Source organism: Agelaius phoeniceus, chromosome 2 (genome assembly GCF_051311805.1).
Source record: "Agelaius phoeniceus isolate bAgePho1 chromosome 2, bAgePho1.hap1, whole genome shotgun sequence".
Classification (NCBI taxonomy): Eukaryota; Metazoa; Chordata; class Aves; order Passeriformes; family Icteridae; genus Agelaius; species Agelaius phoeniceus.
In genome coordinates, this window is record NC_135266.1 from 99,735,785 (window position 1) to 99,753,504 (window position 17,720).

Genomic DNA, 17,720 nt, shown 5'->3' on the forward strand with positions numbered 1-17,720 from the left:
CAAAGTGGGTTAAACTATTACACTATTCACATTTCATGTGTGAAAAGAACATATTTTCACTTCTAGAAACTAGTAACAAATATTTTTAAAAAGCAAGCTTGAGTACTTGATGACTATGAAAAACATAAGTAAATAGCCAAAAAATAATAGTAGCCAAATTAACTAATTATAATCTGTCAACAAACTGCCACTCTCGTCACTAACTTTCTCCAAGTATTTACCCACTAAGGCAGGAAAAACATCTATTATTATTATACCAACTTATATTATCAGTAAGAGAATACTGAGGGTCACAGGTGATTCATTTTGCTTTCTGTCTCTCAGTTTGTTACAATAAATCCCAGGTAAGTACATTGCATTCTATTTTAAAAATTATCCATGATGCTGGTTTACAGCTTATAAACCCTTTTTTGGATTTGTTTTAGATCTAAATATCCTAGCATTCTTGAGGGCACTGCAAAATAATAACATGGAACGATTTTGCATTTACTCCACTTTAATATTCTTAATAACTGTTACAGGTGATTATGCAGAATACAGGAGAGAAGGGTAGCATAAGATATTGTATGTATCTAGAATGGGCTAGCCAAAATGTGTTTAAGCAAATAGTCCTGGAACTTATCTGTTGTTACAATAATTATATTTTCCCTTTTTTGGTTGTTTTGTTTGTTTGGGTTGTGGTGCAAGGGTTTCTTGTTTGCTGGTTTTGTTTGTTTGATGTTTTTAAGAACAGATAAAGGTAAGGCACCAAAATACCAGTATGTTCCAGTGGCCCTTGAAGCTTCAGTTTCCTTGCATAGGGAAAGCTGCATAGGGACCAGCTGCATTTTGCTGGGGCACTGCACATCCTGGGAAGAGGATGACCTTGTCAGAGCCTAGCCATTAAACCACTGCTTGACCCTGCACCACAGGACACTACACCCCCATGAACAGCTGCCTTTTCATCACATCGTACATATTCAGTGTAAACACCAAGAGATAAATTTGGAAGTTTAAGGATGCTGGGATACCCAGGATATTGTGTTACAATTAGCAAGAAGTCACTTCACATTCAGTTTTTTTAATGGAGGGCTTAAGCTTTACAAGCATTGCTACCATATCCCTTAACTCAGCATATTATGTACTGTATGAACCTTATTGATGTTGCTATAAATAGAACCTCCATCTGTCTCCTCATTGCTTTTATGTTTCAGTATATTTGGGTACAAAACCACTTGTACCACAGCAACAAACACACAAATGACAAAAGCTCCCAAACCACATGCATTGACTGACTGCAGAAAATCAGTAATATTTTAATAGCTGGTGAACAAAGAAAACCAAACCAAAACATCTCTCTTGCTTCCAATGTCTGTCAATTGCTCTTTGATGGAATGGAATTCATTCAAGAGCACCAAGATAAAGTTTCATTCATAAGACAGTCTACTAACTCCAGAAGAATGAGAGACACCAAGAAAGTAAAAAAACAACCAAAAAAACTTCCACAAAAACAAAAACCCAACAAAACCCAAAACAGTTAACAGATAGGAAAATACTACAATGAACAAATGCAAATGTTAGCTTAATCTTTTATATCTTTTTTCTCACTACCAAGCAGCTGGATTTTTCAAGAAGTCACATGATTTTGCTTTTCAGTAAAATGCTTGGACGTAAAATCCCCACTTTACAAAGAAGGACTTAAGAAAGTTTAATTCAAGGCTTCTTTTACATTGTCTCGATTCCTTCATCATATCCTGACTCCCAATCACCTTTACTCCACAATTTTCACTACAAAAATTTACCAAATCCTGGATGACATTCTAATGTTGTCATCATTACATGACTCATTAGTACCTTGATTAGGCTGAGGATCAGTCTCATGTAATATATGAATCTCAAAATCTGACACCTCAGACTTACTGTGCTTTATTCTGTAGTGTTTTCATAGAGATATTAAATCACAGATCCAAACTGTAACATTCTTCAGTATAATAACAAGTAGAATCAACATTTAGTTGGAGAACTTGTAAATAAAAGAGATCTGTGGAGTCATTTTAACTGTATATACAAAAGTTTTGGACCTTAGACACCAAACTTACACATGTACCTTACATGTAGCCCAAACAGAAAGATGCTCTTTCCTGGAGATTTTAAGTACCTGACCAAGGTTTCTGCATTGAAACACCTTGTGGTCTCTCAGTGGATCTATACATAGCAGGTTAGCTTCCTATTTTAGCCTATCAGAGAGCCTGAAGCTGGGGAGTAGGAATACCTGGACATTAACACAGTGCTGCTGGCCTGTATTAAAATATTCCAGGTGGCCAGTGCCTTCAGCCACCACCTTTAATCCTTATAGACCCCAAAGACCCTGTGGGCAAGCTCAGTCTTTATGTGCTAACTGCTAACAAGACATGCCCTGAACTTCAAACACAGCAGCTGTTTGCTTCACTCCTCCCAGCCTCACCTCAGCTGTATTCTGTCAAACAGCCTTGTCACTCTGTATGCTTGAAGCCACATCAGCAGTGCTGTGTCCTCTCGTCCCTCCACAGCACAGCCCACAGAATCCTGATCCATCTTTAACAGCCTTGAAGCTGCAGCCATAGGTATCCCTTCCACCTGCTCTCCCAGCTGGCTTGCTTCCAATGTACTCACATGACCCTCCGAGGACTGCAATTCCCAGAACATCTGTACTTACTGTACAGCACAGGCAATGAGACAACACTGCTTGAAAGCCACTCACTTTCCCCATGGAGCTGGCTACTCCCTTAGCAATGCAGCAGGGCTGCAGAGGGCTGCAGGGAACCAAGCTGCTCGCTCCTGCTGGCCCTGCACTCGGATGAACTGCAAGATACCATGACTCAGCCCCAGACGGCTACCAAGAGCTCACAGATCACAGCTCTTGGCAGAGTGTGGGATATGAAGGGAATGACATAACAACAATGACAACAAAGCAATCGAGAACAGGAACCAGGGACTTTACAGGTTCTGAAAAAGCGTCAGCTCCTCTGCTCTTTTCACAACCAAATGAGAGATAGCAACAGAGTAAGCAGTCACTGTCAACTTAATCTTACGAAAGCTGAGCTCCAAAGAAAAAAGGGATAGGGACATCAGCCAGAGAGGTTTTAAACCAACACAGGGAAGAGGGTAATTTACAGAGACTACAATAAAATGAGAAGCTTCCAACCCACTTAAGGCAAGTAACTGCCAATTCATATTTAAAAGCTATAGAGGAACAACCTTTGAGGAAGATATTATTGATAGGATTTTATTGTTTTATGTGTTCAAAAGAATAACATGACACATTTTAAATCAACAGGAAGATACCTGCGCTAAAAATACCTATAAATTAAAATATGAATAAAAGCGACACTGAAATACTCTACGAGTTTTTCTGTTTTTCCTGACTCCTACTTTAATAAAAAAGTCAAATCCAAGAAAAAGTAGGGAAAGAACCAAAAAAAGAACAAACCATTAAAAAGAAAATCTTTGGAAAGAAAACTACTCAATTTGAAGATACTTTGAAAACCAAAACTTAACCCCTCTAATACAATTTGCTAAGTGTTACATTTTTGTTTCCTTTTACTTCAGCTCATTAGAAGATTAACCCTTGCAAAGTATAATTGTTCTCTGTACTATCTTCAAAAGGATCTGAAGTCAAGTGTCTTGCATCCTATGCAGGTAAGCCTCACTCTTTGCAGCATTCTATCAGTTGACTTTTATTTACCATATCCTCAGGGGAAGTGCTGAAGTGCTCTTATCAAAATAATGGCATCTAAAAGGGCTTTTTAAACCAGAAAGTGCTTACATTTTTCCCTCACCACCTTTTGGTTGGAACTCTCCAGCCCATTCCCAGGCATGGAAATATGGAAATCTCAGCACTTGCTTAACAGCAAAACTCCCTCACTCTCAAAAAAAAAAAAAAACAAAAAAACAACAACAAAACAAGAAAAGAAACCAGACAGAGGAAAAAAAATTTCTTCTTCTCTGTGGCCACAAGAAAAACCCCAGCGAACTCCCAAAAGCGCGAAGGGGAAACGCCAAGGCAGCGCGCTCCAAAAAGCGGAGATCTAGCAGTTGTCAGCACGCTCAGCACGCCGGGGTCCCACGGCCTCACCGGGGAGGGAGGGAGGGAGGGACACGCTGCCCATGGAGACCGCACAGCCAGGGACAATGTCTGCGTCCCCACGAAGGCAATCCCCACCCGGCCGCCGCCACCACCCCAGAGGCCTCAGGCTGCCCGTCAGCCGGCGGGACCAGGTGGCACCAGAGGCCCCCTCGCTCAACCCGATCCCGGCCAGCTCCGCTACCGCTCCCTCCCCTGCCGGTCGCTGCTTCCCGCCCCCTCCCCATCCCGAGCCCGCTCCCGGCCGCTGCCCCGCCCTGTGCCTGCACCCACGCCCATTTGCTAGATGCAGAGTCAATCAAGAAGATCTGCCCTTGCGATTGGCTGTCGTGTAGCAGCGGTCCCACCCCCGGGCAGAGGGCCGCGCTGGCGGCGCGGCGCGCAGGCGCGCACGCAGTGTTGTCCCGGGGGTGGGCATGTTCCGAGGAGAGGAGCGGCCGCCAGCGCGCCGCGGGGAGGGGGCGGGCGCGGCTGAAGGAGCGGGGCCGCCGCCGCCGGGGAGCCAGCCTCACTTCCTAGGAGTGCGGGGAGACCACAGCCTGCCGGGGGCTGCGAGCGGTGCCGCAGACAGACCTGTGCGTGTGCATCTCTCTCTCTTTCTCTCTCTCTCTGTCTCTTTTGCATGTGCCTGTAGGACTCTCCACACACGCGCGCACATTCCCACCCACCCGCCGGGCGGGCTGGGCTGGGGTACGGGAGGGCGATGCGGGCGGCAGGGCAGGAGTTCTCCACGCTTCCCCCTGAGGTAGCGCTCACTCGCCCGCCGCCAGCAGCAGCCGCACGGGGCAGAGTCCTGCGGGGCGGCCGGCGCGGAGCGGAGCGGGACGGGCGCGGGCGGCGGGGCGGGATGCGCTCCGCCTGCCTCCCGCGGCACTGAAGCCGCCGCGGCCGGAGGGAGGAGAGTCTCGTCCGGAGAGACGCTTCTCCTGCGCTCCGCTCCGCCGCGGGGGTCGAGGAACCACCTCCCTGCCGCCGCCCGCTCCCGGCTCTGCCGGCGGCCGCTCTCGCCCTTGGCACCCGGCCGTGCGGTGCCGGTCCCTGCGTGTGCCGGGAGCCGGGTCCGTGTGCGCGCCGCTGCCCCCGCCTGCCCTGCGGTGCCTGCCTGCTGCCCGCGCTGCCTTCCTCTGCTCCCTCCTCCCGCTCCTGCCCCCGCTCCGCCGCGGCCTCTTTTGTTGTGCCGTGCCGGGCATGTGCCCGCGGCCGGGGCGCAGGGACGGGCAGGGGCGCGGCGCGGAGCCGGGCGCGGGTGTGTTCCCCCCCTCCCGACTGTCGGTGTTGACAATAAATCCGGGATCGCTTCTGCCAACGTAAACCCGGGCCAGGTGGGTTTACGCTGTTTGTCATGAAAAGTTAAGCTTGTTCCTAAACATGCCCTGATCTTGCCCTTTCCTGCCCGTGAAGAAGGAAGCGTTGCCTCGCAGGCTGCGGCGGGCTCTATGACAAGATGTTTTCGGAGCACCTTGTGAGCCTGTGTTTCTCTGTCGTTGCGGCCAGCTTGGCTCCCAGATGGCCAATTCCCTCAACGGCCGGAACCCGCGCAAGGGACGGATCCTGGGCTTCATCGATGCCATTCAGGATGCTGTGGGCCCCCCCAAACAGGCAGCTGCTGACCGCAGGACTGTGGAGAAGACCTGGAAACTTATGGACAAAGTGGTGGGTGTCTCTGTGCGTCCGTGTATACACAGAATAAAGAGTGGGGCTATTTAAATAGGTACACAGGGGCAAACAGCTTCTTCCTGCAGCTTTAAGTGCTGTGCTGCATGTGCCTCGGGGAGTAAGGGGACTTATGTTTTAGGTTATTTAAGTATCATTTGTCTTTTTTTTTTTTTTTTCCAGTGGCCTCTGGCTATGTTTTTTTAAATCTTGGTTTGTGGAAGGAAAACAAATGTGTGTGTTTGCCTTAGGCTATTGTTATTTTCAGATCCTTTAAAATGACTCAAAGTTGAAGAGCTGTCCTAACCAAAAGCTGCTTAACTTAGACTTGTAATCACATATTCTGTGCGTTTCATGTTGTGTCACACTGTTAGTCTGCAAACAAGACCTCTGAAATATTAAACTTCAGTTAAGCTAATTGTCCTGTGAGATATGTTGGTGATGGCAACATAGATGTGTTTGTGCTTTTAGGAATGTGCGTGGGGACTGGGGGATGTCACTCTTGTCAGTTTAGTAAACAGATTAGTATGGCATGCCTAACTTTTTAAGTATGTGTTGTGCATTTTAATGACTTATAAGTACATCTACTATTAATTTTGAAACTAGAAATATACTGTTCTGAAACTCATTTTTCAGGAAGTGGGGGGATGGACTTTAGCTCTTATGTTTCTCCTCACTAACCTAATACATTTTGTTTAGTATTCTTTGAAATGACAGCTTGTATCATAATAGATTATCTACGAGAGTGCTTTACCAGTGGTAGGAAGAGTTTGATTGTAACATGGCTGGCTGTTCAGGAGACGCAGGCACTCTGCTTTGCACGCTGGGTGATACTTGAAAGCTTCCTCTTGGAACTGCTGAGCAGTGAGGATTGCTACCTGTTGGCCTTGGGTCTGTATGGTGATACAGTTACCACTTTTTAACTCTGATTCTCTGTGATTTAGTGCAACTCTTTGCTTTCCCTGTGGCTCTTGTGAAATAAGATGTTCAACATTTCTTGACATTTATAATTAGTTATACTGGCAGGGTGGAGACTAATGTAGTATGCCTTTACAAGTGTTTAAGTATTTTTTAAAGTTCTTGTAGGCTCTTTATTGATGCTACAAGAATAGTATCTGTATTTCCACGGTGTTTGCGGGCAGCAATTATAAACTGAAACCCCAGGTTTAATATCACAAAGACTTTGTTGTAATTTTCCTGTCAATGGTCAGGATGCTGTTAACAGTGAGTTCTCTTGTGTTAAGGACTGCAAGTATAAATACTCGAAAGTAGGTACTCTTTTCAGTAGGAGGAAGTTTTCAGCTTGGGAACTAGGAATCTGGTTTGTTGTTCAAACCACGTGGGGAATGCAGAGCTCTGATTTCTCTGTGTCAGGCCATTTACAGATCTTTACAGATATAGTAAGGTTATACCCTAATTTATTTGTAAAATCACAATTACCAGAAAGTCTTTATTCCATTGCTTGGACTTCTGGATTGCTTTCACTCATCCAATACATGATAACTGTACTTGTCACAGCCCATCAGAATAGCCAGGAAGGCCTGTTTGGTAGAAGACACTGGAAGGGCTGGGCACTGTGCTTCCTTTTTCATTTTACTGTATAAGTGTCCTCAATTTGGATCTTTAATGTATCCTCTTTAAGCTGCTCTCAGTTAATCAAATTTTATTTCCAAATTGTATTAAAGTATACCAGACAGGATGATGTCATAGTGTGAGAATGCTCAAGCTTGTTGGTTGTGATTTTAGCATTTGGTACTTGTACTGAAAGGATGTGTTTGAGCAAATTTAATATGCTGGCAAACAGATTTAAATCTCATAGCCTTGTGTGGCAGCAGGCACAGGAAGGTCATTTTTTCCTCCATCTAGATCAAACCAAGGGATTAAAATCAGAAATAGAAACCTGCTCAGTCAACTGTTGTTTTAAATCCAATTTCTGGAGTGTGTGTCCTATGACTGATTTCTGTGGTGGGTGACTGATCAAATTAATACCTAGCAAAGGCAGAAGTTCTGCCAAGTCAGTAGGGTGCTATCCATAGTAAGGTTGTGGCTTGGAGGCCTATTTTACTTGTTGTAATAACAGTTATTATGCTTGTTTATTCTTTAACTATAGTAGCTATGATAATCATCTTATGGCTGTAGTAAGGTAGCTGAAGTTTTCCCCCAATCTAATGATGTTAAGAAAATGAATAATGGAAACAAAGCAAAGCTTGTATCTTGACCAAACACTGAAAAAAGAGCAGCCTTAAAAACTAGTGGTAGAGGTCAATAATTTCTGGTTTGCATTTTTTTCTTCTTTAAAATTGCTATATTCTACCTTTCCTTCATTTCTTTCTGTAATTTTGATGTCTGGCAGATGAGGTTTTCTGTATTAATTACTTGTTTTCAACAATAAGGGATTAACAAAACATTCCTACCCTATGAGAACTGTACAGTGAGAGTAGTTTTGTGGTATATGCAAAAATTCTGGCTACCTAGACACCATGCAAACTTCTTTGTGTACAATTGGTTATGTGTCCTGCTTTCAAATTGTTCAGATTTCATGATAATGTCAACTTTCCATGGGCTGATACTTTAGGTTGGAATAGGCGGAATATTGCAGTTCTGTTTGGGTGCTTTCTCTTTAAACTTTTATTATCAGTGTGAAGATAATAATGGATTTTGAAAAAGAGTTCTTTAGCAGGACAGGATGTTTGAATAATGCTCCTGCTTAGAGCCTTGTTTGTAAAAGTTACTATAAGCAACATTCTTGCAGGGAATGAAAAACATAATCTGCATGTAGATAATCAATGAATGTAAATTGCTATCTGTCCATATATCTTTCCTTTTTATACTTCATACACCAGGATCTATACTTTTTGTGGTTTATTGGTATGTCTTATGCAAATTTACAGTATTACCTGCATTATTGAAAGGAAAACAATATTAAGCATCAATGTCAAGTTTCTCTACTGCTTTTTTCATAGGTAAACAATAGCTTTATCATTAAGAACCAAGAATACTTCAATTTCTGTGCAGTGCTAAAGATAATATTTCTTTTAGGGTTTAGAAGGCTATCCTTGCTTTTCAATGCTTGCATATATCTCTGGACTTGCAGGAAGCAAATTACTGTTTTTAAAACACCATGTATGTTTTATCCTGTAAATAAATAAAAAATGAATATTGTTAACAAATAACTCAGGTTTTCCTTTAAACTGTGCATAAATTACATGAGCTTTTGTTTTTCTGAGTTTGTAAACCTGATGGCTTTTAAAACCTAGACCCTAGTCATGTATTACTATTAGAGAATAATGGTATGTTGAGACCAGCTTTGGGAGAGAATTACTACTATGTAAGCATTGGAGTAGTTAGGTCTGTTTACTGCTTGGTCTGTTTAGAGTAGTCAGTACTATTTTTTTTCACGCTTCATTCCTGTGGGATTAAAGCTGGTAAAATCATGATAAATTCTGAACGGGATTTTTTTTTTAAAACAGGTGTATTTCATCAACTTTTAATCACTTTTCATTCCTCCTATGCATTGGGCCTGAAAATAATTAAATTTTCTACTATGAAGATTAACAATATTGACTAAACTATTTGGGTGCACTGTCACGGCCCACCAGTTGCTTGACTCTGACTGTATAAATGTTGATGGCATTGATTTGCTATTTAGTAATTATTTAAGAGCAAACTAGAGTGCTTCTCCAAAGCTTATACTATTGACTTAGTGAGTAAAAGCTGTGTTACCTCTGCAGCTTAGTATTGTGGTTTTCTTTAAATTAACATCTGTCAGCATCTGAGTATACAGAGCATGGTAGTTGAAACTGAGTGTATTGGTTATCCTTTGCAAAACTTCATGTAATTGATTCTATGGTCAAAGTTGGTAGGAAATCTTATGTCCTGTGTATGCTGCTTATGGAAAAGGAATACAAAGTTAAACAGAGAAACAGAAACAGAAGCTTCTCTCTTTCTAATTGGAAAGAAGTAAAATTACCCTCCAAAGTCAACTCTCCTTGTGTGTCTGTGGCATCAGCATTCTTATTGTTTATTCTTCCACTATGGAAACATATGGGTCAGTTGCAGTGTGGTAGCTGTTAAACAAGCACTTACTGTATTCTCAGGAAAAAGGATTGGTGTTTGGGTCACCTCTACATATATTCTGACGAGAGCTTTTTTTCCTATGGAAAATGAAATGCATTGCGGTTATGGTAACTTCAGGCAGGAAGAAATCTGTGTCAAAGAAGCATAATGTTCAAACTTGGGCCATTTTCATTATTAGCCCCTCCTGATTAAGTTTTTCAGAATTCATTGTTGTTGCATTGGATGTTGTGGATTGCTGGAGAATTGTTATGGTATCTTAACTGCAGAGCTACCTTTATGCTGTCTGTGGTGTGTCAAGGCGTTTTCTAATTCTTTGACTGTTTTGTGCAGCATGGCAGAAGAGCTTGTTCAGTTGGCCAGTTTGGAAGTGTAGTTTTGGAAGTGTGTGAGCATTGATGCTCCAATTGTTCTGACCCATTCATTGCAGCTGAAAACAGTGTTTAGCGGATGTCCTAGTCATTAGATACTTACTCTGTTTTAGCTGAGTTACTTTCCTTGTATTGTCTTTGACTAGCCTTAGGTGTTTAAACAGATTGTGTTAAGGCTGCTGTCCTTTGCTTGAACAAGGGTCCTTTTGTCAAACGAGTCAGGGGCTTTCAACTTTGCTTTAAATAAATTCTGATCAAATAGAACATAGTTTTTAGCAAGAAATTATTGTCTGTGTACAATCGGCCTCCATTACTCTCATCTCCGATGATGCTATGAAAAAATGCCTTTTAATGTAAGACAAATATCTTCAAGTTTTGAGTAGTGGCATTTATTTTGGTTAGGGGTGGGCGAGAAGGGGAGAGGGGGTTAATATTTTTCTGTAAGGGAACTAGAGGTAAATTGTCTGGAAGTTCCAGAGTTAACTGTTTCAAAATCAGTTTCTGGTAGATTAAGGTAATGCCTCAGTTTTCACAGAGTTGCAATCTTATTGTTTCTGTGGTTCTGGATTAAGTACTTGGATTTTCCCTGAGTGTGAGCTACTGAAAGGAGCTTAATTTTGTCTCAGTTTGCCTCAATGAGAGATATTTTTTACTAACTTGCTTACTGCCTTTCATTTTTTACCACTGAGTGCTTGCTAAATATATACATGCTTACTTCCAGTCATAACAATACAAAAATCACACAGTGATATGATTCATGTCCGCTCCTAATGTGTTGGTGAGAGTTGCCTTGTAGAGTGCAATGTAGATTTCTTTATTTTAGCGGTGTTGGGTTTTTTTTGTGTTTGTTTGTTTTGAGTTCTGTTTTCTTTTGAAGAAAGCTCTTGGCAAATCCTTTGCGTCAGCAGGTGTCTTTTCTTACTGCTTACTTTTAATTGTGAACTGCTGTGGTATGTGTCAGGACATCCTGACTGGAAACCATATGGTTTACCAACCATCTCCTTACAGACTTACTTCCTTTGAAGCCTTGTATGCTCTGTAAAGTGAAGGAAACCTTATACCACTTCAGTGGATCTCTAATTTGAACATTACTATTAGTATTTTTTTTTCAATTATAATGCATAAAGCTAATGGTGTTGAAGAATTTTTGTGTGCTTTACTTAAAAGCTTGTTCTAAAATGGAAGGTTCTGGTACTGTGCTGTATTTATCTCTCCAAATTCAGCAGAAAGTGTAGCCTTGTAAACTATCTTGTATGTAATGATGTGAGACTGAAGAAAACTTTCAAGAAGTTCTGGAAGATAATATAGTTCTTCCTTATAACTGGATATTCTTTTTGTATAGCTGAATGGGCTGACTGTTGAAAATACAGCAACCAGCATAAGCAAATTGCTTTTTCTTGTTTTAATATTTTAATGGTGTTTCTAATATATATGAAATCACTTATATTCTGCTTGTTGGCACATCTGATCAAAAAGATAGGCTTCAGAAAGGTAATTAATTCTTTGTTCATGAGATTTAAGTTAGGGTAAATACGTAATTCAGAATGATTGCAGCCTTCTCTGCTTGTGGTCTGCTCTCATTGCTGACTTTTTTCTCTGAATAAACATTTTGATCTTTCAGATGTTTTTTTCCCTTGTGCTTGTTACTTCAGAGAGTTGTAAGGCTTGATCAGTGACAGATTTGTGTCACCTGTAGTTGGTCTTGTGAAGAATGTCAGTCTAGTTTCAAGTTTTCACTAAACCAGAAATCACAATGAACTCAAAGTTCAGAGGAAAAAAGAATCTGGTTTTCATAAAGATTTTCACTTCTGTATTTGGGATTCCAGTTCTTCTTACGCTTCTGCTAAAAGAAATTCCTGGATGTCTCTGCATGGATGATTTTCAGGTCTAGCTACACATGTAAGATTCTTTGCCCATGTTTCTGACATCTCCGTAGAGAATTCTACCTGTCAGCCTAACTTCAGTCCTTTTCTGATCTTGCAAGAATGCTATCATAGCCAATCTTTATTCTTGGAAAATACTGCTTTAGACATTTTCTAACCCACAACTGGGGCCCTGTTGTCCCTTTTTTAAATCCTGATGACCTTATCTATATCACATAAAATAGAAACAAGTTATTTTCAGTTTCAAAGCTCTTGCAGTTGTGGATTGCAGTTTCAGACTTCATTACTGGTCAAGAGATGATCAAATATGCTTTAGGTTTTTTTCTGTTTCCTTCCAGTGCATTCTCAACTTTAAGGAGTTCCTTTGTAAGCCATTAAATTATTTGAGAGCTTGCTGTGGAACTTTGCAGTTTATGTCTAGAAATACCAAACTGCTGGTGTTCAGTCTCTGAACCATTCTTCACCATGTTGAACAGCTCATGTATTCATATTTGCCTGCTTCCTTTTTTTCTTCCCCTACTGAGATGTAAATTTCTCTGGGATAAGGATGTTCTACAACATGTCAGAAGGCTTTCTTTAAAAACTTCTAAGTGCTTGTCTTTTGTCCACTCTATCTCTACTTTTCTAACTGACTGCCTGTTACCTCAGTCTAATTGCCTGGTTGTGTTCTTGCACTGTATGTTTCAGACCTGTTTGCTTTGCTGTTTGGGGTGCATGAAGGTCTGGTAGTGGCAGCAGTCTTAATGCAGTGAATTTCTTAATGGTGTAGATGTAGAAATTACAGGAGAGGTCAGCAATAGTGATAGGGCTCTGAGTAGAGAGGTTGAGTGTTACAGGATACAGGTTTGTTCCCCTCTCTCCCAGAAAAGCTCAAGGATGCATTTTTTCCAAGTTGATAGATTAGTAGGAATAGGAATCTCCTTTCAGCAGTATTAAGATGTTTTTATTGCCTCATTAGTTACCTCAAAAGAATGTCAAAGTCAGTAATATATAATGTGGCAATCTCCAAATGATCCCTATAAAACTTTTATACCACATGGTCTTAATTTCTTGATAAGTATTTGCATATGTACAGCTGCACACACATCTAGATTGTGTCCCTATGCAATGCTTTAGCTGAGCTTGAGTAGCTCAGTGCATCAGCAGTCAAAAACTACCTGTTAGTTTTAGTCTCTTTTTCTTCTAGAACAGAGCATTACAGAACAAACTATCAGAAAATGTAGATAGCTCAGAAACAATTCTAATCTTGTTATGTTAAGGATGTGTAGGAAACAAAGAGTACCTTTCTCTTCCAGTAACATTTCCAGTGGAAACTAGATTCAAATAAAGGTATTCTATTAGCCTAAACTTATTCTTTGAGTAATATATATTTTATTACTATTTGTGCCATTTGGGATCACAATGATTCCAAGTCCATTGAGATGTTTTCTTCTATTTGGCTTAAGTCGCAAAGTTTTAGTAGTGGAGACACTACAGGGATAGTTTTGCTGAGGCACTGCCAGAAGATTCCCTCCTGTCCAGTAGAGCAGCCAGCTCCAAGATGGATCTGCTGATGGCCATTGGCAACAGTGGTGCTTCTGGGGTAATGTCTTAAAGAAGGGGGAGAAAAGCTTCTGTGCAGAAGGAAATTGCAACCGGGGAAGAGGGGAGTGAGAATATGTGAGAGAAACACCTCTGCAGCCATGCAGCTCAGTGAAGGAGGGGGGGAGGTGTTTTGGGTGCTGGAGCAGAGATTCCCCCTCAGCCCATGGTGGTGGCCGTGCAGGTCCACAGTGGAGCCAACATTCACTGTAAGCCATGGAGGACCCCATGACACAGCAGGCTGATGTGGGCTGTGATACCCTAAGGAACCTGTGCTAGAACAGGCTCTTGGCAGGACCTGTGGTCCCATGGAGAGGAGACCCCACACTGGAGCAGGTTTCCTGGCAGAATTTGTGTCCCTGCAGAGGACCCATGCTGGAGCAGTCTGTTCCTGAAGGACTACACCCTATGGAGGGGATATGTTCTAGAGGAGTTTGTGAAGAACTGGATATGTTCTAGAGGAGTTTGTGAAGAACTGGTCTGTGAGGAGGACTCATGCTGGTGAAGTTCAAAGATGACTGTCTCCTGTGGGAGGGACCCCTGTCTGGAGCAAGGGAAGAGTGTGAGGAGTTCCCCCTCTGAGGAGGGAGGAGTGGCAGAGAGAAGGAGTGATGAACTGACCACAGCCCCCGTTCACTCTACTACTGTGGGGGAGGAGGTAGAGTGGAACATAAAATTAGGTCCCGGAAGGAGGGAGTGGTGGGTGGAATGTGTTTTTAAGGCTTGGTTTTATTAATCAAATGAATTAAGTTCCCTGAGTCGAGGCTAAGTATCTTAATATTAAGTACCTGTGACAGTGTTTGGTGAATGATCTCTCCCTCTCCTTGTCTTGACATACGAGTCTTTCGTTGTGGGTAGGGGAATGAGAAAGAAGCTGTGGTGGGCACCTCCTCACCCAGCCAAAAGCCAAGCGCTGAACTTCTGTTCCAGCCAGGAGCTGGAAAACAATGACTTTATAATATTTTTGTTTCCTGGTTTACAATATCTGTTTTTGAGTGACCCAAAGTCTGTCTGTTGTAGGTAATAACTTTTGAAGCACTATCACAGTTCAGACCATTTTCTTATGTGCAGAGCTTTCAAAATTAAATTTCCCTAGGGTCTCAGAGGCTATATTGTTGGATAAAGAGACCCAGTAGATGACAAAGTAATTTATGTCAGTTCTTAGTAGATACTTAAACACCTGTAGCTAAGTTAACCTGCAGAAAACAGATCCGTTTGAAAGTACTGCTCTTGGCATTTTTGCATGCTGTGTTTTGATATGCTCCTTAGCATATATTAGACAGGAAAAGACATACTTTCAGGGCAAACTCACAAAACATGTAGGTAAGCTTGTTTGCTTTTTATAGATGTGACAAGATTAAGTAAAATTTTGCCTCTTTTGACATTAGAGAGGCAAAATTTCAAACCACGACAGAGACTATGTTGGAATTTCACAGAATATAAATGAAATAGGATTTAATTCTTTGGGACTGGAGGCTAGAGAAGTATGTTATACCTGATAAATTGGAAAATATCAGATCAGTTTTTGTCTCAATGGTTTTCTTGTCTTTTACATGCTCTTTTTTTTGCTTATAGGTAAGATTGTGCCAAAACCCAAAGCTTCAACTCAAAAACAGCCCACCTTACATACTTGACATTCTACCTGATACTTACCAACATTTGCGACTTATACTGAGCAAATATGATGACAACCAGAAACTTGCACAACTCAGCGAGAATGAGTATTTTAAAATCTACATTGACAGCCTTATGAAAAAATCCAAACGGGCCATAAGACTCTTTAAAGAAGGAAAGGAAAGAATGTATGAAGAGCAGTCACAGGACAGGTAAGTTAAATACTTAAATGTGAAGTAGATCATTTGGTCTGTGTGCATTCTTAACACTGTTGTCTGCAGTCATTGTGTTTTGACATTTTTAATTATTCAAAGAGCAGAAATATTTATTGCTTGGATTCATTGACCCTGCAGTTCAATCAGTAATTTGCTGGATTTGTTTCACTGTATGCTCTAATCTGTTGCTTTGTGACCTTTAAAACCAAGTGCATTTCCTTCATAAAACATTCATTTCATTGTAATTACTTATTCACAGGGCTTACAGTATGTAGTTTTTCCTGTGGTAGAGAGAGTGACTGTTCACTTGGATTGAGCATGATGTCCCTCCCTACCCTAGATCCTTAAACTTTGGGAGCCATGATGAATATTGACTTAGAGTTTTCACAAGTGATGGAATGAAGCAAAACAATATTCACTTTTTTCAGATATTATGTGATTTTATGGTGAGGTAATGATAATGTTAGTTTCATGCTGTGAAACCTTTTCAGAAATCTAATGGATTCTTGATTTGCAATGGTTCAGTTTTAATAAAAGGAATTTATGTCCACTTTATCTGCACTCTTGGTGGTAACTGAAGAAGTTTTTAATATTTGATTTGATTGCCTAATATTTTAAAAAATAGTATCTCAGGAAATTCCGTGCAAGATCTGCAATCTTGTTTTGGGAAGAGAGGGATACAACGCTGTTGTGGCCATTAGTCTTTACCTTGTGTGATATTACTGTAAATCTATGCAAATGAAGGAGACATTGCTCTTTCTGAAGTCTCCTCTTTTTAAAGGAGATCGTGGGGAATGAGATTACAAGTGAATGGAGGATTGAATTCCTGCTCTTCTGTCTGTCTGCACTTGAGCTCTGAGGCAGGCATGGTGACAGTGTAGTTTTACAGCTGGTGAAATTGTTGGTAGAAGTAGTGAAATGTCTACATTCTTGTAAATGTCACTGCTGTTATGTTTGAATTGTCCATATGTTCCTTCCAGATCTTTGGCAATGATTATAGCTACTCAGTCTACTGTGGTAGTCTTTTGGGCTTGGTAGGGTGTCTGAAATTTGCTTGACACCTAAGGACTTTTTTTGTAACATCAGAACTGTCCAGGTGTGAATATACTTAGCAAAAATGCTCCAAGAGGAGCAAAATACACTATTTAAGGTATTTTAGTGATCAGTAAAGATTTTGATGAATGAATGTTTTTTGTGTTTGAATTTGTAGGTGTGTAAAGCCACGTTTTCACTGTAGATGCATTCTTACCAGAACTCTTGAAAGATTTATCACTGAGCCTATTGCTGCCTATTTTAGGTATCCCATTTGGTGTATGAAGAATGACAGAAGTCATTGTGCTTCAAAGGAAATATGAACTTGTTATGACAAGGGAAATTTGACAGAAGTAGTTTGATTATATAAGCGGGTTTTATTGACTTACCTGTGTTGTATGAAACCTTAATCTAGTTACAGGTTTGCTTAAAGTTAGCAAAAATTAAAGCAAATTTGAGTGTCGCTTTTTAAAACTACTTGCTGTGAGCTCTGTACAGTCATTCAGGCAGTATGTTAGTAACTCTAGTTGCTAGAGTTGCTTTTTTCCAGTTACCCATTTCTTTTCCTGTGTTAGGGTAACAGTGATGATAGAAGGACATTTTTTGTGAAGCACAGGTGTGCTTTCTTTGAAGAAGGTGTAGTTGTCTATTTGGGTCATTCTTGTGAGATGGTTGGAGAGGAAGGATTTTAAAACAAATCATACTAACGAAGTGCACTGAATCATAATTATTATTTCAGGCTTTTAAAATCAGTATTTCAGAAGGTGACAGCTATCTTATTTTGCCTAACTGATGGAGTTCAGGAGCATAATAGAAATGTTTTTCTTATGTTCAAATTGTTAGCAGTGTTTCCTGTACAGATTGCAATCTGACTTAAAACAAAAAAATTGTAAGCATCACTTCATTAGATCATGACCCATGTCGTTCCAAGTAAGTGTATTTCTTTATGATTTCAGTGCATCTTCTTTCATCTACTGGTGATGCTTTATCTGTATGTATGTCCTAGTTTTAAGTTGAATTAAGGTGTCCTTGCTTGCTGAGCCATATGATGCAGTATCTGAGCCCTGCTAAGCAGTGCTTCAATATACTTGATCCTGCTAATTCTTCGTAACTTAGCAAAAGAAGTTTTTATTGTGTTTTCTTTGCTTCCAAATATGCTTGCATTGACCTTATTTGTTAGCATTATAGTGTAATT

At 40.9% G+C, this 17,720-nt stretch overlaps 1 protein-coding gene across 2 annotated transcripts in view; it reads left to right on the plus strand.

Annotated features, from left to right (window-relative positions):
- The first annotated feature begins 4,518 nt into the window (after positions 1-4,518).
- The window catches only part of CBLB (Cbl proto-oncogene B), a 128,572-nt gene continuing 115,370 nt past the window's right edge, over positions 4,519-17,720 (plus strand). Inside the window, exons 1-3 of one of the 2 annotated variants that reach the window (XM_054654514.2) lie at positions 4,519-4,677; positions 5,597-5,755; positions 15,240-15,490. In XM_054654514.2, coding sequence (XP_054510489.2) covers positions 4,519-4,677; positions 5,597-5,755; positions 15,240-15,490 — 569 coding nt within the window. The remainder of the gene's footprint in view (positions 4,678-5,596; positions 5,756-15,239; positions 15,491-17,720) is intronic. The other variant, XM_077174396.1, reaches the window with a different exon arrangement.